The sequence below is a fragment of the Macrosteles quadrilineatus genome, unplaced genomic scaffold, assembly GCF_028750875.1.
Source record: "Macrosteles quadrilineatus isolate MER2022 unplaced genomic scaffold, UCM_ALF_1.0 Scaffold_6__1_contigs__length_79288215, whole genome shotgun sequence".
In the NCBI taxonomy this organism is placed as follows: domain Eukaryota; kingdom Metazoa; phylum Arthropoda; class Insecta; order Hemiptera; family Cicadellidae; genus Macrosteles; species Macrosteles quadrilineatus.
In genome coordinates, this window is record NW_026542599.1 from 69,633,877 (window position 1) to 69,657,315 (window position 23,439).

Sequence of the window (23,439 nt, forward strand, 5' to 3'; positions counted from 1 at the left end):
TGGATTTCTACATTTTTATAACAGGAAAAAACCAGACTACAGCCCTTTGATTAAAATGAACCAAGTTAATATCAAACCTCAAAATAGTTTTAAATATCTCGGCATTAACATTTGCGATAATCTGAGATGGAATGACCATATTGACAATGTAATAGAGAGACTGACCGTGGTCTGCTGCCTGGCTCGTAGACTGAGAAATGTGGTCGAATTAGATGTTCTGATGAAGATTTACTATGGGTGTTTCCATAGCATTTTAAGTTATGGAGTTGCATTTTGGGGAGGATGTAGTGAGGCCAACAGAGTTTTTCTGTTACAAAAAAGAATTATAAGAATTATATGCAAGGTTCATTACCTGGAGCATTGTAAGCCTTTATTCCAAGATCTAAAAATATTGACTCTTTCATCTGTCGTAATTCTGGAATCTTCCTTGCTGGTTTTGAAATTTCCTGAAATATTTAAGAGGAACGAAGAAGTTCATAGTTACAACACAAGAGGCAAACACAACGTGCACCTTAAAAGCCATAGAACAACTTTGATCCAATCAGGAGTAACCGAATTCAAGAAAAAATTGAAGAATTATTTAATGGAAAAGGCCTATTACTCTATTGATGAATACCTGAGTGATGAAGATATTATATAGGCCTACTACTCTATATAAACCAAAATGACGACCACGGCTGAAATGATACAAGTGGGATACCTTCAAGTATGCAAGTAAGTAAGTAAACATTAAGCACAAGTCATGAAAATAACACTAAAATAATAGAAACAAAATTTCGTCGACACTAGCGATCAGTGTCACTGGACATGAACTAGACACGAAACACGAGCTTTAAAATTTACAATAACAATGGGAATTTGTACAAGTCAGCTTGTGTTCTGTGTCAATTAGTAAAAATTATTGTCTTCAGCTAAATTAGGAGCTATCCTCTAGCCAGTCAAGATGTCTTATTGCTTCATGAATCTCGTCAATTGATAATAAATAATAAATAAGACACGCACAGTCACTCCCTAAATACGAACATTTAGTGTAACAAAAAAGAATGATAGTGACAATTATTAACTATCATTGCGATGAGCGATTCTGGCTTTGGTTTCTATTATAAACTGCAACACAAATTAATTGTTGTATATCTACGGTATTTGGTAATAGTTGAGTTTTGTGTTTGGAAGCCCTAAATTAATGTACACACTTTTAATTCATACTTTCCCTGGATGAAATGGTAATATACAAATAAACAAATATGTATCGCTATCGTACTTTTGTGGAAAATCCTAAATGTAGTCAGTATTCATCCTTAAATTTAAAAATACAATAGGTGTGGGCAGTAAATTTTCCAAATCTCACAATTTTTGAGTCAGAATTCATGTAAGTTAGTCTTTAGTTGTATAAAAGGCTTTTGTTCTTAACCACTAAATAACATCAAGAAGTACTTAGGTAATTGAATAGTTAAGCCCCATCTTGGTTTTCATACAAGTGTGATAGAAGCTCTACTCAAAAGTAACACACATCAGACGACTGAGCCTATCACATTGTAAATGTAAAATCCAACACGATCAACTAACTACAGTGTACTACAAAAACGCACCAATAAATTAAAATAATATTATTATTATTAAAATATATATAAAGCAAGAATCCATAAACTTTATTGACTTTCTGGGAGTGGCGAGAGAAGATATTTTTCACCAAGGAGCCGCAATAAAGAGCTGATCAGCGATCACAGCCGGACGGGAAACAAAGGATAATCCTCACTAGGATATTTACAAACTGTTCCATCAAAGAACAAAAGGGATCCGGGTTGAAAGGAGCGGTAGACTCGCAGCCCCGATATCAAAATGAAATGATTGTTGATGAACGTTGAGCCGATCTGTAAACCGCGCTGACCCCCTCCCCCTGCATAAGTACCCCTCTCTGATAACAGATTATGTAAGGGAGAAGCAGCTGTGCAGGAGAGGTGAAATTGTACAGGGTGGGACGAAGTTAGTGTTAAAAACAATGTGTTAAAACTACTAGGAAGCATTTTGTGACAGGTGGCATCAATAGGTTTCCATACCCTCACAGTTAGGGAATAATAGACAAAATCCGATTTTTTCAAAATATTTGTTAATGTTTGGATAGAATGGCCAACTGCATAAAATAGTTTTTCGTATAATCTATTGTAGCCTAATATTCAGATTTTTTTTTTATTTCCCACAACAATATTACAGAGTCCAGAGTCGTTGGGAATCCGCAGTGAAAGTTAGAATTTGTAATTTACGACAAAAATTAATTCTATATCGTTTACGAATTTCTTTTTATGTTTAACTGGACTGTTGTAGAGAGGGTACTGTTGAAAACTTCTTCTATTAATAACATAGAAGATATATAAGAACCTACGGTTTCTCTGGGTTTTCGCACTTGAAATTCACGAAACGGCAATATTACACACATATATTTTTGTATTTTTAGTATGTTTTTAACTACCATCAGTACCGGTTCAAAAACATCTTTAAGTATGTAATATTTGTTTATATCTCTGGTAAAAACCACTTTCGACCTATTTCTGAGTGTTGAGAAGGTGACACGAGAGTGTCTCTATAGTAACAAGACAAGTGACCTGTCACCAACTAATCTGTCAATGTCTCGTTGGTTAACATGGTTGGTCTCGGTTGTAAGGGAAGAACACAGATCATTAATACTAAAAACTGTTTGAGATGAATACTCGTCAAGTAGCTTTCGACAGTTCATCATCCACTTTGAGTTTTGGTTCAAAATAAATCCAACAGGGAAAGATAATAGATTTACTTTAGTATTATACCGACCACACCGATAAATCGACTTCCAAATAAGATTTTAATTAGTTTAAATAAACAAATTTACCTAACCTAAAACATAGTCCACCCTTAGGTTGGGTTACGTTAGCTTAGGTTATAATTATTGGCTGTGCTTGGTATAATACAAACGTAACCAATTATCATATCCCAGTTATTTCGAACTAAAATTCTTTAGACCCCATGAATTAACATAGCGCCAACAACAGGTTCAAAAGTTACAAGAAGACGAACTAATTTCAACCCGAAGCATCAAAGATACGTATAAAAGTCAACAGTGGCCCAGGTTTGTTTGCTTGTCGCTTGTAAGGCTTCAATATTTTCAAAGGATTCTGAGGGCGTTATGGAGATGTCGTTATTGTTTTGTAGTGCTTCTTCTTCTGCTTACACGCGGTGACACCTTGGTGTGTACATTTACATGCAATCTATGTATGTTGTCTTTTCCTATTTACAATAATTTATTCGTTCAATAATCATTCTTTGGGTGCTTGAAAATGGGCAAGTACGAGAATCAAATGGTTGAACAAACCTTGCCAATAAAAGAGTGTTATTTTTAATACACACTTACTTGCCCTTTTTAATCACTATCACAGTTTTAACACTAATATTTTATATTGCACAAATATCTAGAGCTAAGCTCAACTTAACTAAGCCAAGACTTAACTAGAAGGTACCAAAGGGGGTTCGAAACTAATTCTAACAGTTTTTGGTTTTGGGAACAACAAGTGCATTATAATTTAGATTTCAAGTAACCTCAATTCGTTTACAACTGTAAACTTTTTTATAGATTACGTGTGTTACAAATATGTCACCTTACATGCACGCCTGAGAGTTAATAGAATAATACTGTGAGGGCACTTAATAAGGACAAAAAGAATGTTTTAGACAGTGTTGTCCAAGATCGTGTGATCAAATTAAATTAATTTTAGTGATAATTTTCTGTTTTGTCTGTCCGATTTTCCAGTTCTGTTGATGCAAAAAGCAGTTGTATAAGAAAAGTGTACCTAACACACTGTGTGAAAGGATTGACCAAGGAAATGTATGTCAGTTGGTATAAAAGTGTTTGTATGTTTTATAACAGGATTTCATTTATTATAGTTCTGTAAATTAGGCCATAGATCTTTAGCTTTTATGTCTAGTGTACTGACTAGCCCACCCCTCACCTATCACATGGCATGGACAGGAATCACACCGACCCTAACACTCTAGTGTGTAGAAGAAACTTGGAGGTTCAAGCATTCAAGAGGAGCCACTTTAGACTTTCAGAGTATTGTTATTTAGCTTCCTTCCCACTCCTAAGGCATTGAAAGAATATCGTTAAGCAATGGAAAATACCAGGTTTAAAAACTGGCAATTTTGGGTGGAATAGCAGCTCGAGAATGTTAAAAAAGGAATGGTACCGATTGTACCAATGTTATAAAACGAAAGGTATTAGCAAACTATTAGCTTGTCAAAAACCCCTGACAAAGTTTAAGAGACAGGAGTAACTATAATATAATGGGTAAAATCAAGGAAATTGCAAGCGTTTTGGACCGTAATTTTCACAGCATTGAGGGTTGTACCATTTTATTTAGAGTTTATAGGGTCATAACGTAACAAATAATAATCAAAATCATTCGGTCCGTTTTGTCAAAATATGATTTTCCATTATTTTGTGAAGAAATCACAATTAAACATGAAAATAATCTCTTACAATATATATTTCTTACGGTTTTAGTTACACTGTTCCAAATGGTCCTGTGGTATTTCAACAAAAAGCGGTTATTTTTATGATCTACAATTAAATACTGTTTAATTTAAAGTTAAATTGCTGTACTCAATGTTTGAAAATGTGTACTTTTATTAGACAACCTTACTCGTTAACATTTACATTATCTTAGGTAATTAATTGTTTCCAAATATCATAGTTACACAAAAACCTAATTATAGATTAGTTTTTGTTAGACCTGTAAAATTTTAGTCTCTCAATTTGGAATAATGTTATACTGTCATGAAATGACCAACGTTCTTACACAACAAGGAGATGCTCGGCGATGAAGACGAAACGTCGGCGACGTTAGATCCCTTTGTCTGCCTAATCCACTGGAGTAAATTAGCCTCCCATTCATCGTTTAAGGGACAGGATTAGAGGTTGACTATACATTTCAAAAGGAAACAACATTTGTGGACCGCACTCAGAGGTGGTCCTAAAAGATTTGCAGCAACGGATGCTTACATACGATATAAGCCGGTGTGGCAACGTCGCTCCGGCCTGATGCCATGGTAGTAACAGTAAACGCGCCGAAGATCCATGAACAGCAACAGCTGTTTCGATAGGCCGGTGGTGCGGTGTTACCACTTTTCTCCCGCTGCGTTGCATTAGAGGAGGCCATGACGACATGCACTATTATCGCTATATTGGCCTACGGCTTATCATTAGCATATCTGCACTAAGCGTCTAACTTGATTCTACATTAATGCTCAGTTTATCTTTAGCTTAGAATATTCCTAGTAGATTCATCTACCTGGAATTGTAATGTGGCCAGGACAGCTTTGACATACATGAAAATGCATTGAGTTTAGTTCTAACATATACCAATTTGATTTTGGTTGTAACGAATAAATTAAGTGGTCTGGTTTCAAAATAACAAAATTATACTTGCTTTTACATGATTTTGGGTTGCCAAAAAGTTTGAAGTATCACCCAGAAGTAGAGAATTGTGATTTAAGATGTTTAAGTGCTTTTTCTGCAATTTTCTTCACGATGCGAAGCTTTTTTGTGCTTACGTAAATTTTACACTTTTAACTCTTTATTATTGTCATACCGGTATAGTATTTAATTCATACTACATAATGTTCCATTTAGATATTTCCCTACCATACTTATACTATCAGCTGCTCATGATAGATTTTTGTACATTAGTCCTTTCCCTTTGTATATGAATTCATGAAACATTCAACAGCGCTTATGTGAAATAATAATTTTTATACAACACATTATTGATAATGGTGAAATTAAGGAGAAAATGGAACAATAGTGAAGCTTTTGCACAAAAAGGAAATCATGTGAAGACATTTCAACATTGGTTGGACAAAACAATTAACTCTTTTGGATGATAAATGAACACAACAAAACAAACAGTTCTTTATCCCATCTAAGGATGTCTTTAGTGTATAGTTTACAAAAGAAACAACGAACTGCACAGGTGGTCTACTACAACTCATTAGGGTCTAATCGGCTTACACCTAGAACCTTTGCTATGCTGAGAGCCGCAGCCGACTCAGGGATGGTAACAATCGATAAGGAAATATCGATATCTTCTTTCGATACATCGAGGAAGGTCTGTGGAGTTGTTGATAAGTATGTCAGGAACTCTGGAAAAACAATCGGGTGAATTTTAACTTAAAAATTATGTTTCTAAACACAAATTTTGATTTTTTTTCAGCTTTCAATTTTAAGTTATCAGCTCACATTCACTGTTTTCTGTATGTATAATCCATAGATACATTGTTTTCAGTGACTTCTGTTTGAAATGTGAATGCGGTAAGGTTAAAAACCTAATCACTCGATATTTAATTTTTTTGATGCGACATAGATATCTTAAGTTGCCCTTTGAATAGACTAAACAGTACCTTTGTGTTTTTGTCCTTTCAGTTCTCCCTGTTCACTCGAATCAACTGCTTTTAAGATGTTCATCGTTATAATTGCAAAGTCATCAGATAAATTTTACCGACTCGTTCATTCCCCTCAGTTTTTTCTCACATATTTTAAAAATCCAAAACATTTTTTAATACTGCTGAAATTGAGCAAGTCTTCTTGTTGAACCAAATCAGCAATGGTATCCGATGAGTTGCATCGACATTATAAATGCAATATATCGATATGTCGTTGCAATATATCGATAACTGGCCCGCCCCGGTGTTGACGACCCCCTGGTGGCGCCGTCAGTTCACCGGACTTCCTCCTCTTTCATGTTGCGGTTCACCAAGGACCACTTTGTGTCAAGGACTCTTCGCCGAAGAACATAATTTCTTTTCGGAACAACTCGTGGGAATTCGACGATTGCAAGCAAATTTGCATGAAGAAAATGGGTAATTTAGTGGAAAAGACTTGTGGTGTAACTTGTCCTTAGTTGAAATGGGGTGGTCATTTGTTGGGAATCCTTCGTGATAACTGTCGATCCAAAAATATCTTGTCATAACCTTAGATAATACAGAGGCATTCGTTTCAATCTGTTTAATATATGTAAACGTGTAATGGAAACCTTTTTTGGGGTTGAAAATTTAGCATGTGAATTGTCCCTCATACTTTTAAGTACGTTTTCAAAGCATACTAAAATATGATATTGGGCTAATTGTGTTTATACTGATGGTAAACTAGTTTTTACCAAGATGCATGTTTACATATATTCATCAAAGTGTATGCTGGATATTTTCTTTTCTGGCCCATAGAAAAACAATCTCACCACATTAGGACACCGGTTCGATCCTGAAATAAGTGAGCATCCTTTTTATGTTTTGAAACATGAGGCAGCTGTCTTTGATAATTCACGTTTTGAATGAATGGTCCTAATCAAAGAACCAGCAAATACTCTGATAATAATTCTAAAGCTACCCAGGACATCTCAATCCATTCTACACTCATTGTGAAATCATAACTAGCATACAATACGTCCAAAAAGCAGAAACAGGCGAAGAATACATTTTTAGAAGTGTTTCAACTGTTGTTTTAACAAATAGAAAATATTTCAAGTCCATTTGTTTTACTGCGACCGCTAAACTTCTTGTGTTGAGATCATTCTGTTTTCTCTTTGTAGCAGAGTTGGGATTTTACCAGAGACCACAACACACGTTCTTCTGTAAACTACAACAGAAACAAATAAAACAGTAACATTGGATACGGTCGACTGCATATACAAACATTATACATTTCATGTGTTCATGGGTGACAATCTGATTAAGATAATCAGTATAACCAGGGTCTTGCACTGTTATAAGCCTACTTGGAGCAGGTTTAGTGTTAGAGAACAAGACTGAGGGCCTTGGGGACCGGGTTCAAATCCTGCTAATTACAACCAGCTTTTGGATAGGATGTATTGCAGTCACCCCTTGGATCGGAACCAAGGAAGGAATTTTAACTTTATAATTTTCTACAACACTTCTATAACGTATATTATTTTTCCTACATCCAACTGTCACCAAACAAAGTGGGCTGTTTGTTTTATAGTTGTTTATTGTTATAGTTATAGTTTTTATAGTATAGAAAGCCTTACTTTTTGGCACACGCAGTTTTTACTTTGGCGCACACCAGTATTCCAACCAAACAACACAAAACAGCGCGCTTTTAATATGCACGTAATCCTGTAAGCTTGAAAATAAGTTAGCAACACTTAAAGATAACATGTATTACGATTACGATCAGCTGGTGCAGCGATTCCCATTTCGTTCAATGTTTGGATGTAACTTAACCTAAAAACGTGTTGTAGGTGTAGGTACAGTGTTTGAAAGACTAATTATTTATACGATTTATAGTAACTGTAGGAAACATATATGTGTAACACGAACACGAGCGCAAACTGACATTGACCACTAGTTACACAAATAACTATTTAACAACATACAGTATACGTACACGTAGATATTTTTAACAATATCTAAGTGTACTTGTGTTTTGTGATTGCCACTGGCACCCAAGAACATTCTTATCCTCTCCCTAAATCCCAGACTAGTAGGACAGCTATGATTGAGACTCTTGAGTATATTAGATCATACACTGCGCTAGTTCTGTCCCCTCCTTTCATAACCAGTTTTTACGCCTGCCAAACAATTCGCGGGGTTTTTGCCGACCTCGCTTTTTGCCGCGATAATGCTTAAGTTGAAAAGTAAGTGGCTGAATCATTCGTTGTCCTTCTTACCCGAGTGACAAATGTTGTGGGTTTTTACAAAAACCGTTACGGCGTTGAACAAATGAGATCAAGACGGTGGATTTCTCTGGTAATTCGTAAGCAGAATTTAAATGCCAACATGTGCACTTAAGAAAACATCATGTCTTTGAAGTTGCATGAATTTTGCAATGAGTGAAAATAATTTACATAGAGTAACCTGTTATGTCATTGAGGTTATTGGGGTATGATCAAACTTGTCTCTTGGCCCTCGGTCGACCTGGGAACTGGCCAATGGTTCTAGTCCCAAGTAGATGGTCAACAGGCAGGTTCCATCATACAGACTATATTTGCAAGCTCGCGAATCCATAAATAACTACTGTAGTTTATATATCGATGGAACGGCCAGCGCCCAACCAATATACCGTATTTGTAACCTAATAAGCCATGTCATCCTTTTAAATTTTCAAGGTACTACTAATTAATTACTTATCTCAGGTAAACATGGTACAGATTCAGTACATAAGTATTCTAGCTAATGAGTTGTAACTCCAAGTTGTGTTGTACATTGTTTATTGGATACAATGTCTGCGAACTCGTACAATGAAGATTATGCCTCTCCGTGTGTAGGTGAGTAGGCATCTGTAGTTTCTCTTGTAGCGTATTTCAGGGACTTCTTTGCAAGTTGTTAGTTTCAGTGGAAGTCCTAGTTCCTCATGCGAGTGCCTTAGTAGTGAAGAACGAAGATTGAAGCCAAGCAATACTGCCAAGTCCAGAGGAGCAGCCTGCAGACACTCATCTGACGTGTACGTGCTTGCTGCTTGAGACCATGCTTTCATCACACTCTTCGAGATGATCCAGTGTCTTCGTTCACAGAGTCCCTGGGAGTTGGTCGACTTTATCCTATGGAATTGGTTGATCTCCTCGCCATTGGCTGGAAAAATCATACAATGATTAGTACTGTGTAAACTTACAATCAACATAAGACATGTTGCATATATACTGTGTACTGTAGTGTTCCTAAATTAAACTATTAAGATCACTATCTTGAATGTCCCGATGCTGGATACCTGGTCACTGACAATTGCACAACTTCCTGATTTGAAGCAGCAAACTCTTGGATGGAAGCTGTTGAGATTGCCAGCGACCAGAGTCGAAAAATATTATAACTATCTGGATAACTGACGAATTAACATTTTTTCTACGACGCCGGTACTTAAGTGTCCAATTGGTGTGTCCATCCACATATCCATTGTGTGTGTGTGTGTGTGTGTGTGTGTGTGTGGTATATATCCATTTCTGTCAGTTATCCATTTTGAAGACTGCGTGAAATTATGTTGAGATTTTAAAGTAATTTATAAATAAAGAAACACATAATGTACTTATCTTTTGGTTGTAGCTCTCCCCGGCGTGAAGTTCCAGATGAGTTTGGAGATCCTCAAGACCAACGTCGGGGTTCAGAGTAGATCCAGAGTTCCTCTTCGTTTTATCCTTGGAATCGTTCTAGTCCTCTTCAGTTGTATCCAATAATCCTCCTAAAAATATAGAATTTTTACAATAATTTTATATCTGAACTTCCATATAATGTAGTCTATACTCAATTGAGATGCATGGATGCGTTTTCAGGATACTAAAATCTAGAGAAAAGTCTGGTAAAAAAGGTATTGTCTCCCCTTGGTTCTACAAGGACGATAAAGCGTAAACAAATAGTTATCAGCATTAGCTATACAACCTAACAGGCAATTTATATAACTTACCAAGCAGGGGGGTATTGCTTTGTTGTTCAGAATGGAGTCCACGGTGTTTGGAATGATCTATTACTTCAACATCTTGACCGAACCACTCTTGATTTTGTCGTTCGCACCTATTTGTATTTATTTTTCAATTATTCTGCAATCTTGCTTTGTTCGCTGTTAACATATTAGTTCTGAATATAAATTTGTGTTAGTTTCTATGGATACGAAAATAAATTTCTATTAATTTACAGTTCAATGAACCTTCCTTCGTTAAACGGCGTGACCCAACATCGACAAAATGTAACGATTAGACGGTGCAAACAAGTCGTTATGATTTATCGTAGCGTGTAAGACAACATGAATATAATAATTCCTTTCAAATCTACTACATTACTAATGTACTAGTTTCGTAGATTTTCGGCGCTTATGAATTACGTTTCGATCGTAGTTCAATAATTTATAGTCAATATAGCTCATAAGAAAACAGGCCCACAGACGCTGTTTTCTAGATTTAGAACTGATTCAATATTCTTAATAGAATTGCATCCGTTCCTGAGTAGCAGAAAGAAGTTATTAATATTTTTCCTACAGTCGGAAGTGGGATTCCTTGCACAGATCATAGCACAGAAAGCCTTACTTAGGCACACAGTTTGTACTTTGGCACACAGTTTTTACTTTGGTGCACACCAGTATTCCAACCAAACAACACAAAATAGCGTGCTTTTATTATGTACGTAATCCGTATTTATAGTAACCGTATGAAAAATGTAATGTGTAACGCGAGTCTAAACTGCCTTTGCTCACTAGTTACACAAATAACTAGTTCTGTGAGGAAGTTTCCTCCAGAGCACTAGGCCTTATCAAGGGTGGTAAGGGTCGATAAGTGAAAGACTCTGGGTATCTCAAACTTCCATTTTATTCCCTGATATCCTTATCCTAACACATATGTTTATATATACAATATTATATACAGTCTTGATCCTGGGTCCGTAGTCCTCCTACCAGGCAGTGTCTCCGGGCTCGTATTCAGGGGTTGGGCAGAGGTTGGATCAAGTCTTGCTTGCGTCCTTACTGGCCCGGTGGTCTAGGACACTCCTAAAAGATATCCGTGTGGGTCCGCGGTCTAGATCCTTGGCACCTTCACCCCGGAATCCTCGGTCCCCTAGCTGCTGCTCTCCACTGGAGACGGTTCTGGCTTTCCAAGCACAGAAGTCAAGCTGGGCCGGTTTAATGTACTACTGCTCTCCACAGGAGACGGTTCTGGCGTCACTTGCTCAGAAGTTAGCACTCTCTAGGCAGTCTACTCGGTCTGCAGTCCGACGTAAACTCCTTCAACACTTAGCGTATACCTATGTATATGCTTTAAAGGTGGTGGGGGACTCCAAAGTCCTCCCCTCCACCTACGACTACGGACCCGCGGGCTCAACACGCCCATGCGAGGGTGTCGGTGGCTCAACACGCCCGTCCGACAGTGCTGGTGGCTCAACACGCCCGTCCAGCGGTACCCGTGGCTCAACACGCCCATCAGGTGTCCCGCGGGCTCAACACGCCCATGCGGGGTGTCGGGGGCTCAACACGCCCATCCGACGGTGCTGGTGGCTCAACACGCCCATCCAGCGTACCCGTGGCTCAACACGCCCATCAGGTGTCTCGCGGGCTCAACACGCCCATGCGAGGGTGCCGGGGGCTCAACACGCCCGTCCAGCGGTACCCGTGGCTCAACACGCCCATCAGGTGTCTCGCGGGCTCAACACGCCCATGCGAGGGTGCCGGTGGCTCAACACGCCCGTCCAGCGTACCTGTGGCTCAACACGCCCATCAGGTGTCTCGCGGGCTCAACACGCCCATGCGAGGGTGCCGGGGGCTCAACACGCCCGTCCAGCGGTACCCGTGGCTCAACACGCCCATCAGGTGTCTCGCGGGCTCAACACGCCCATGCGAGGGTGCCGGTGGCTCAACACGCCCGTCCAGCGGTACCCGTGGCTCAACACGCCCATCAGGTGTCCCGCGGGCTCAACACGCCCATGCGGGGTGTCGGGGGCTCAACACGCCCATCCGACGGTGCTGGTGGCTCAACACGCCCATCCAGCGGTACCCGGGGCTCAACACGCCCATCAGGCCCCACACCGGTGGCTCAGCACGCCCATCCGGCGGGGTCGGGCCCGAAGGCCCAACTGACTTCTCGGTGCCAAACACCCTGGTTAAGTACCCGCCGAATGGTACCCAAGTGGTGGGGGGTGAGTACCTTACCTCCCCTTCGGAGCATCTTTCCCCTCCTTTGGAGTCATTTTTATGTCTCCGAGTACCTTTGTAGCTTTAACCTAAAAATTATCCAGGGAGTCAAAAACACTTCTTTACAGTTCCTTCATCAATTCGCCATGGATTATAATTAATCACAAACGTTACAAATTTATGATTAAATCTAAGGCTTACCTTACGATCCAATTTATTATATAGTGGAGACCTAGGTGTCTACGTCGAAACGTTATCGTCAGTCCTTTATCTCATAGGTTAGCTAAACTTCTTGTTTGCCATCTCTTGCTTGAGATATTGTCGATTTGGTATAATTAATTTGTAGTACACACATTGATCACATATAAATATTTACAAAGACATAAATAGAGATGCATGGCCATGATCTTCGTCTTATCAAACCTAACCTCCGAAGTTGGGATGTGATGACTTTCGCTTCTAGCAGCATGGTCTTATCACTCCATAGAGTTATGTATGTTTTGCAAACAGGTGTTTGATAATATTGTATTGTATTATTTATTTCTTATTTAAATTAATGAATCGAACATGATGTTAGCGGCAAAGTTTCTTTGGTCATTTAGTATGAGGGATGGGTCTGTTTTGGTAGCGTTATATATACTACTACTACTGCGTTTTCAATATACTACTTAACACTAATGTGACGGGTAGTCACCAAAAATTATTTTCTAAATTTTGGGATTATATTTTAAAAGTAAAAGACCTGGTAAATGGATTTCACAATGCATATACCAGTGTCAGAACATTGGCATTTAGTAGACAGAATTCTTGATGACACGTAGCTTGCTCAATCGACCGACCCACAAAAACCGTAGACTTAGCAATTGTACTTTGGAGAGACTGAGGTCGGAGTTGACCGAAAGGAAGACACTTGGCCCCAGACTGTCATCGGGGACACTTCGCCGGTCTCCGGGTTTTTGGTAAGGCGATTACTTTATTAATATTTCAACTTTATGATTTTTGTGATTGTCCAGGCTAACTTAACTTTTTTAAATCAGTGATTGATTGATGTTAATCGTAATCATTCTTATAATAATTGATTTCATTTATAATTTGTGTGAATAAATATAACTACTATTAAATTCCTGTTTGAATATAATAACGTGTCAAAAAGAATTATAATTATTAGAGTTTTATATATAAATTTCATTTGCTTAGGCCTACTTAAATAAAAGGAGCCTGTAATTATTTTATCATCCATTTTTATTATTGTCTTTATTATTATCTTTATCATATTGTCCATCCATTTTATTTGAATAATGATTAAACATTCTTTTACCTCTCACTAAAGTATTCTTATTATTTAAATCGATCCCGGTTACGCCCCCGGTCACAATTCCAATCGTGGCACTAAGTTAATTAGTAGGTTTGTATTAAAATGATTTATTGGATACAATGTCTGCGAACTCGTACAATGAAGATTGTGCCTCTCTGTGTGTAGGTGAGTAGGCATCTGTAGTTTCTTTAGTAGCGTATTTCAAGGACTTATTTACAGGTTGTTAGTTTTAGTGGAAGTCCTAGTTCCTCAAGCCAGTGCCTTAGTAGTGAAGAACGGAGATCGCAGCCAAGCAATACTGCCAAGTCCAGAGGAACAGCCTGTAGACACTCATCTGACGTGTACGTGCTTGCTGCTTGAGACCATGCTTTCTCACGATGATCCAGTGTCTTCGTTCACAGAGCCCCTTGGAGTTGGTAGACTTTATCCGATGGAATTGGTTGATCTCCTCGCCATGGGCTGGAAAAAACATACAATTATTAGTACTGTGTACACTTACAATCAACATAAGACATGTTGCATATATACTGTGTACTGTAGTGTTCCTAAATGAAACTATCAAGGTCCCTATCTTGACGGTCCCGATGCTGGATACCTGGCCACTGACAATTGCACAACTTCCTGATTTGTAGCAGCATTTTCTTTTCGGAAGCTGTCTAAATTGTCAGCGACCAGAGTCGAAAAATATTATAACTACCTGGATAACTGACGAATTAACATTTTATCTACGACGCCGGTACTTAAGTGTCCAACTGGAGTGTCCATTTCTGTCAGTTATCCAATTTTGAAGACTGCGTGTAATTATGTTGAGATTTTAAAGTAATTTATAAATAAAGAAACACATAATGCACTTATCTTTTGGTTGTAGCTCTCCCCGGCGTGAAGTCCCAGAAGAGTTTGGAGATCCTCAAGGCCAACGACGGGGTTCAGCGTTGATCCAGTCCAGAGTTCCTCTTCGTTTTATCCTTGGAATCGTTCTAGTCCTCTTCAGTTGTATCCAATAAGCCTCCTAAAAATATAGAATTGTTACAATAATTTTACATCTGAACTTCCATATTTAACTGTAGTTTAATATTCAATTAAGAAATGTGGATTAGTTTTTCGAATACTTTTCGACCTAGATAGAACAAACATGTAGAAAAGGCTTTCTTCTTCCTTTCTACAAGAACGGCAAAGAGTCAACAAATGATTAGCCTACAAATACAATTTTAACACAACAATTTCACAGACAATGATACAACCTAACAGACAATTTCTATAACTTACCGAGCAGGGTGGCTATTGCTTTGTTGGAGGGAGTGAGTCCGCATGCTTTGGAATGATTCTTTAGTTGACAATCTTATCCACACCTCTCTTTTTTTCTTTCTCTCTTATTTGTACTTCTTTTCCAATTAATTGGCAGCAATTTTGATTTGTTCGTCGTGCAAAATATTACTTTTGACATGTTTGTGTTAGTTTCTATGGATACGAAAATAAGTTTTTAGTTACGATTTAATGAACGCTCGATTCTTGGGGTGGATCGATTTCAATCTACTACTTTTGCTATTGTACTCTTTTCCTCGCTTTTTAATGCAAATATTACAAGAAACCCACCAAACTTCTTTTATCAAGGTTTAGAAAAGATTTATGTAATCTTAAACTCTTCTTTAGTGATAAAACGTAATACATTCTATTTTTCAATAATTTCAACCATGCAATTCAACATTACAAATTTGAACGAAGACTGAAATTGGCTTAGTATTAAGCAAACTAAGTAGTGTATCTACTTTTACTTTTTATTTTAGCGCACATTGGCTGTTTGATTTAGTACGAAACATCGTTTATGTCTCAAAATATTATAAGTTCAACAAGAACATTGCATTTTAACAGCATCACTCTCTGAAAGGCACATTCAAAAATTTACAATTTAAATTCTAAGAAGAATGACTCCCAACCACATAAATAGGATGTCCAAATCAGTATCAATGCTAAAACGAGTCACACATATTCTATGGTATCTATAATGGAACCTGTAACCGTCTGCCCAAGCCTTTGGCCATTGACCAGTCCCCAGGTAGTCAAGAGACAGGTTCCATCATACAGACTATAAAAGTATCATCCGTTCAACAACGTCTAGCGGCTACAACCAGATTCTTTCTTCTCAGGGATTTGTGAAATCTAATAAACGTAAGCCGGCGATGTTTGCTGGTTTGTTTGTTGTCCGGTTGTCAATTAGACGATCATAGGCGGAGACCGGAGACCTGGGGATGAATGGGGAGTGTGTGGTCGAAGGCGGCCACTTTGAACTAGCAAGGGTAAACATTCGGTCTTGGACCAATACACCGCACTTCCGGCCACAGGTTACATCAGTGATGCTCGCTTTGTCATCACATCAGGGTAGTTATTGAAAATCACATACCAATCAAAAGGTTGCTTTTTTACTGTGTAATTTTTTGAAGGTTAATCCGTTGACTGAAAAATAGGTACTTAAGGATGAAGGAGTTAAACTTTGAATCAGCTTTCCTTGATCGTTGGTGTTTCGTTCTTTCAACGCTCCTTCAGTTATCTACGTACCGTGATGTATCTGGGTCATATTATCTATTAATAATAAAAGAAATAAATAAAAATACCCCCACCACAGCAAACCTGCAGACCAAGCAAATTTTCATCTACCTGGCTGGAATTCCACTAAATTATTTATGTCTTTTAAATTGTCAGATTTATTTCAAAGTTAGTTTCATCCAGCTACTGTAGTGCGAGTTTTGTTTGTTATTTTAGTGATTGTTTTAACTATTGTGTCAAACTATTCTAATCAAATTAACAATATGGCCATCGATAGCAATCAACAGATCGTCCATGAAATTTCTACCTTAAAATCAGAGAACACGCGCTCAAACGTCGTCAACATGAAACACGATTAAAAACAGGCAAGAAGTATTCTTGTTTGTTTAAATTGTATACAATGGTCATACTGAAGTAATAACCTATCCCTATAGGCCAACTATAATAAATTCTTCACATTGAAATCAGAAAAAATGATTAAATTAGTTTTTCAAATATTTTTTTCTTATAAAAAAGGTTTACGTGTTTTAAAACGTTGTCCTTAAAATGTAAAAATAATATAGAAGTATTGTTGGTCTGTAAAAATCTAAAAAAAAGTCTGATTACAGTTAGTTAGCAACGTCAGTAAAGTTATTCACAAACATTATTGAGGAAATTCAATATAATATTGTTCAATATTGGCATAGTTCCTGAACTGGGATTTTCCTCAATAGGTGAGTAAGCTTTATTGCAGACCAATATTCAAAGTGTTTCGAGATATCAGTTGCAGTTCTTTTATCTTAGTTATAGTTATTACAATACATCATTGTGTTAATAACAAAATAAAGCTGTAGAACTTATATCAGGTACGATACACAGTAGGGTACATAATAACGTTTAATAAAGCCCTTAAGCACGATTCTCAAGTAATAGTTTATGACGATCATTATAATAAAAATAAAAATAGTTGGTTGTTTCAAAACCGACTATTATTACCTTCAGTAATGAATTTTCCTTCAACTACTAGCTCTGAAAAGAAAATCCCAAGAACGCGAATTTCTTTTTTACCAATATTCGTCGTTGAAACTGTTTGGGTGAGAATAATTCCGAACGGATTCCATTAAAATATACATATAGATTGGGCTTTGAATAATGAAAGGACACGATAACTCCATTCTAAGATGGAAAAGACTCAGGACTCAGGTGGTAAAAAAACGGGGCCCTTGACTGAGGGGTTTTAAATAATGGCTCCCTCCTGTGGGGGGTGACAGAGTGATAGGGGGGGGGGGGGGTGAATAAATGAAGATCTGCACACCTGCCAATGGAGACATCTTGTCTAGTCAAATATTTTGTGTAACTGTTTGTAAACTTTGGAACTACAATAAAACTATTTGATCTATTATATGATGTTATTGTAATTTATTTGTGGATTAGTAATCCATTTGGGTGGTTTCCGGAAATAGAATTCCTAATACAAAACTTTTTCGTCTTTAATGTACATCTATTGGCTCACTAAACTGTTTCAAGTAATAACATTTCACATGTTAAGTGGCCTTGAATACGGAACGATAAATAATTATGCAATTCTAACCACTACGATGTCAAAAATATATATTCATCTCACATGTCACAAACATATAGTGGTATTGTGCTCGTCTTAAACAGGTAAACTTTTAAACTTGTCAGAAATAATCATCATTTACAAGTTTTGACACCCAAATAAGACATTTAAAATTTTGATCATCATTTACTAGTTTAATAGAATACTTTAAGTAGATCAAACAAAGGTAAAGTAAAAGGTCAAAGGTATTATTGTCGTTGCATTGCAGTACATAATTATCCGTTGTAGCATCTAGATGCCCCACTTACAACGTAGCGTAGCTAAAATCGTGCAAGATAAACAAACTGTTAAACCTGCTAAAGCATGTCCAATCATCTAATTTTAAAGTACCCAAAAAGGTGTACCATTGTACTCTCACTGCAACACGACGGCCCACGGGGGGTTAACTAGCTCTACAAACCCATATCAGGTGGTGCTAACATGGAGACGGAGAGAAAACTAGATTCAGCTAACAAGAGTAAGCCGGTATTTCATTTTCAAATCGGGTCGCCGGAAGACTGCCGGGGACAACTACCCCCCAAGCAGGTTCCTACGTCATGTTGACGTCAGAGATCGGGGGGCAGTTTTCCAGTCACGGACACTAAAGTTTAGTTGTCAAACAGTTCTAAACTAACCTAACCTAACCAACCAAACTTGCTGTAACATTTCGAAATTCTGTTTGATAATCCCAACACGTCTTTACTGTTATCCAACGGAATTACTTGAATTAAAATTACAATTACAAAGCATAATTTTGCTAGGAGGGTAGTATTCCAGTCACGGACACGGCTTCCATATTAGTTAGTTGGCAGATTTTGTGACGTCACGTTTTACCTGGGGGGTGGTTTTCCGGGGGATAGTATTCCGCATCCCCTTCAAATCATAAAGGATTGAAAATGTTAAATGATATTTTTATCAATCATACATTATTGGACACTGGTACCTTTTTGAAAATACAATATAATGTAATTTCTACGTCGAGATTTAAGTAGATGTCCGGACATGAAATGTCTTTTGCAGAATTTCTTACAACCTCTCAGACACAATTCACGTCTAATACCTGCCATGTTTCTATCTATTTTACCTCGTAGTTTTCCTATGTTTGACGAGGCAATGTCTCACATATCGCAACACACCCTGACCCCAAGCTTGTTATTGGCCACAGCTGAGCTTGGATGGACCAGGTGCACCCCTCCAATTACATCCCCCGTGTCTGCATTTCACGGCCAATTGCGCAACACGGCGATGATATCCCCATACAACACCCCCTCCCCCTCCCCCTCCAACACAGCGCCTTTCACTGATTACCCACTGGAGGGATCACATTTTCACGGGTCACCTTTTTTCATGTTTGTTGGGTTGCGCAAGCATTTTGCATTCAGATGTATGTTACAGTTGTTTAGGTTACAAATTGAGTGAAGAATCTTTGGATGAATATTGTACAAAGACTTAGAATGAAATTATAGGTTTTTCGAGGATGCCCCATGTACAAGTAGTATGCAGATTGCAGATTTTTGAGGATCCTTTTGGATTGATACTATCAAACAAAAATTTGCTCTTGAAATATAATAACCATTTTCTCTGAGCAAAGCTTGGATAAGTTATGTGCAAATTACAAATCGACTAGAAAAACCAAGACTACTCTTGGAGTACAATATGATTTTGATTTATCGGAGCAAAGCTCGACCGCAGTTACTATTTAGGTTAAATTTCCAAAATTACTTTTTCCTAAGAATTTAAATCTGGGGATTAACATAGAAGAATAAGCTGACCTCTAACCACGTAGAACGACATGATTAACTAAAAATTGTTATGTCAGCGTAACTAAGTGACCACAGATGCCGATTACGTAGTCACCAAAAGGTCGCTAAATCGATTTTGAGAATATTTATTAGATTTCATTGATGTTCAAAACTTTGTTCAGCTGTTTTTGATTAATTTGCTTTTGACAATTGACAAGTCATCGTTGATAATAAAACAGCTGGTCTATTAAAAAAAAAAAAAAAAAACAAACAAACAAACACACACACAAGACAACTTACTCCGTTCTAAAAGTTATTCTTTCAAATTAGGTCTAAAATTCGATCAGTTGTGCCCTCATCACAATTGGTAATCATGAAAAATCTCGGATTTCAAATAAGAAATGCAGCAAAGAATAACTCATGAGTTGTAGCCTAGTTATAATGAAACTCAACCAATGCCTAACACGATCTAAGAGTCGATCGCGCGAGCTAACCCTCTCCCTCTCATTCACTAACACGATCACTCCCTCACATGTGTAAGGCTTCTTGTTTGTTCAACGCTCTCGATGCTTTTCTTCGCCTTTCTTCAGTTTCACATCACCTGTACTGCTTCCGGTAATCCGATAACGTCTTAAACCTCGGCAGACCCACATTGCTTCTCGTACAAACTTGAGCGTACACATTAGAGAACATCGGCAGACCCACATTGCTTCTCGTACAAACTTGAGCGTATACATTAGAGAACATTAGCAGACCTACATTGCTTCTTGTACAAACTCGAGCAAACACATTAGAGAACATCGGCAGACCAACATTGATTCTCGTACAAACTCGAGCAAACACATTAGAGAACATCGGCAGACCAACATTGCTTCTCGTACAAACTCGGGCAAACACATTAGAGAACATCGGCAGACCAACATTGCTTCTTGTACAAACTCGAGCAAACACATTAGAGAGCATCGGCAGACCAACATTGATTCTCGTACAAACTCGAGCAAACACATTAGAGAGCATCGGCAGACCAACATTGCTTCTCTTACAAACTCGAGCAAACACATTAGAGAACATCGGCAGACCAACATTGATTCTCGTACAAACTCGAGCAAACACATTAGAGAGCATCGGCAGACCAACATTGCTTCTTGTACAAACTCGAGCAAACACATTAGAGAGCATCGGCAGACCAACATTGATTCTCGTACAAACTCGAGCAAACACATTAGAGAGCATCGGCAGACCAACATTGCTTCTCGTACAAACTCGAGCAAACACATTAGAGAACATCGGCAGACCAACATTGCTTCTCGTACAAACTCGAGCAAACACATTAGAGAGCATCGGCAGACCAACATTGCTTCTTGTACAAACTCGAGCAAACACATTAGAGAGCATCGGCAGACCAACATTGCTTCTCGTACAAACTCGAGCAAACACATTAGAGAGCATCGGCAGACCAACATTGATTCTCGTACAAACTCGAGCAAACACATTAGAGAGCATCGGCAGACCAACATTGATTCTCGTACAAACTCGAGCAAACACATTAGAGAGCATCGGCAGACCAACATTGCTTCTCGTACAAACTCGAGCAAACACATTAGAGAGCATCGGCAGACCAACATTGCTTCTCGTACAAACTCGAGCAAACACATTAGAGAACATCGGCAGACCAACATTGCTTCTCGTACAAACTCGAGCAAACACATTAGAGAGCATCGGCAGACCAACATTGCTTCTCGTACAAACTCGAGCAAACATATTAGAGAGCATCGGCAGACCAACATTGCTTCTCGTACAAACTCGAGCGTACACATTAGAGAGCATCGGCAGACCAACATTGATTCTCGTACAAACTCGAGCAAACACATTAGAGAACATCGGCAGACCAACATTGCTTCTTGTACAAACTCGAGCAAACACATTAGAGAACATCGGCAGACCAACATTGCTTCTCGTACAAACTCGAGCGTACACATTAGAGAACATTAGCAGACCTACATTGCTTCTCGTACAAACTCGAGCAAACGCATTAGAGAACATCGGCAGACCTACATTGCTTCTTGTACAAACTCGAGCAAACACATTAGAGAACATCGGCAGACCTACATTGCTTCTTGTACAAACTCGAGCAAACACATTAGAGAACATCGGCAGACCTACATTGCTTCTTGTACAAACTCGAGCGTACGCATTAGAGAGCGTAGGTATCCGAACAGATAACTATCCAAAGACGTCATTGGCCATTCTATTAATTTAATTCACTGTATATTGTATACAAATTACACTTAGGCCCAAAAAGATTCCGAATCAATGACTAAATTTTTGGGCGGACTAAATACAAAAGGACCAAGTTAGTTAAGCAGGCAAAGCGAGGGCTGGAAACAGAAACATTATCAGAGTCAATATTATGTCGAGAGTGCGGGTCCCTTATACATCTGTAGGTTCCCTGTCTCCCGCTCTGTCAAGTTAAGATATCGCCATTTTGTCTACGTTTTCCTTGAAAAGTGTTCAATATTATGGCATTTTATAAAGACGGGTTTCATTATCCTCTTGATGTGTCTTTTGCTGGTTCGGATGATATCCCGTGAAAGCCCTTCGTCTAATAGGCTTTAACAATTTCAGAGTTTGTGCTGAGTTCTGTTGTCAATCATCTAAACTTTTTAAGTCTATATCTTTTTCATAGACAAAACAATGTTACATCAAAAAAGATGGTCATGATACAATTTTTTTACATCTTTACGAAAATGGGGTTATCGTTAACAGTTAGTATTGTTTTAGGGAATTCAAGTGAAATATTATATTGTATAAAACGTAAAGAAGAAAATGACTTACGTTAGATTTTGAGTTTTGATAGGATTTGCAATAGAAAATTGTAAATTAATTCAAAATAGCTGTTAACCACGGGCTTCACCTCGTTTGACTTCATAAGTATTAATAAAACTATTGATTAGATAAGTTAAGCTGAAATAAACAAAACATAGTACAGTAATACGTTAATACAAACAAATAATCACACCTGATTTTAATAAGGTAATGAATTAAAAGAATAACATACAAAAAAGTACAGCTGAGGTATTTTTAACATTACGTATATGGAAAGTTACCTTTAGAAAGGAATTACGAAAGGGCAATTAATGAAATGATGGATAGTTTTGCGCAAGGTTTCTCGTCATGACGAACACGTATACTGGCTTATGGGACTGTGACTTGTAGTTTTCTCAAAATTTCATGGGTACTTTGGAATTTATATGGATATATCACGGATTTTGGTATCACGATGTGACGCTAACTACTGATAATTACCCTCTTTAAAATCCCACGTTTTGTTTGTTCAACTTATAACTGTACAATTAATTAAATTAGCAAACTTACAGACAAAAGCACTTCAAAGACGTTACAACAACAATACGTACAGTCTGTGGATGTTTTGCAGTACCTGGTCAAGGTCACATCGGTAAACAGTGTACGTAAACAAGGTATTTAAACTAAGGGAGAGTTTCGCCATTTCTCATTGGCCAGTGTGTAGTCAGTAGTCATGGAGCAAGGGATTGTTATTGTGTTCTTGGCTGTCTGCATGCCGGCAATGGCGGGCAAACTACGTAAGTTTCAATCATTT

General features: G+C 38.0%; 1 protein-coding gene across 1 annotated transcript in view; it reads right to left on the reverse strand.

Moving 5' to 3' along the window:
- Positions 1–14,102: 14,102 nt before the first annotated feature.
- The window catches only part of LOC128996152 (zinc-regulated GTPase metalloprotein activator 1-like), a 230,611-nt gene continuing 221,274 nt past the window's right edge, over positions 14,103–23,439 (reverse strand). The window contains exon 13 of the mRNA XM_054421289.1: positions 14,103–14,967. Coding sequence (XP_054277264.1) covers positions 14,936–14,967 — 32 coding nt within the window. The 3' untranslated portion in view covers positions 14,103–14,935. The remainder of the gene's footprint in view (positions 14,968–23,439) is intronic.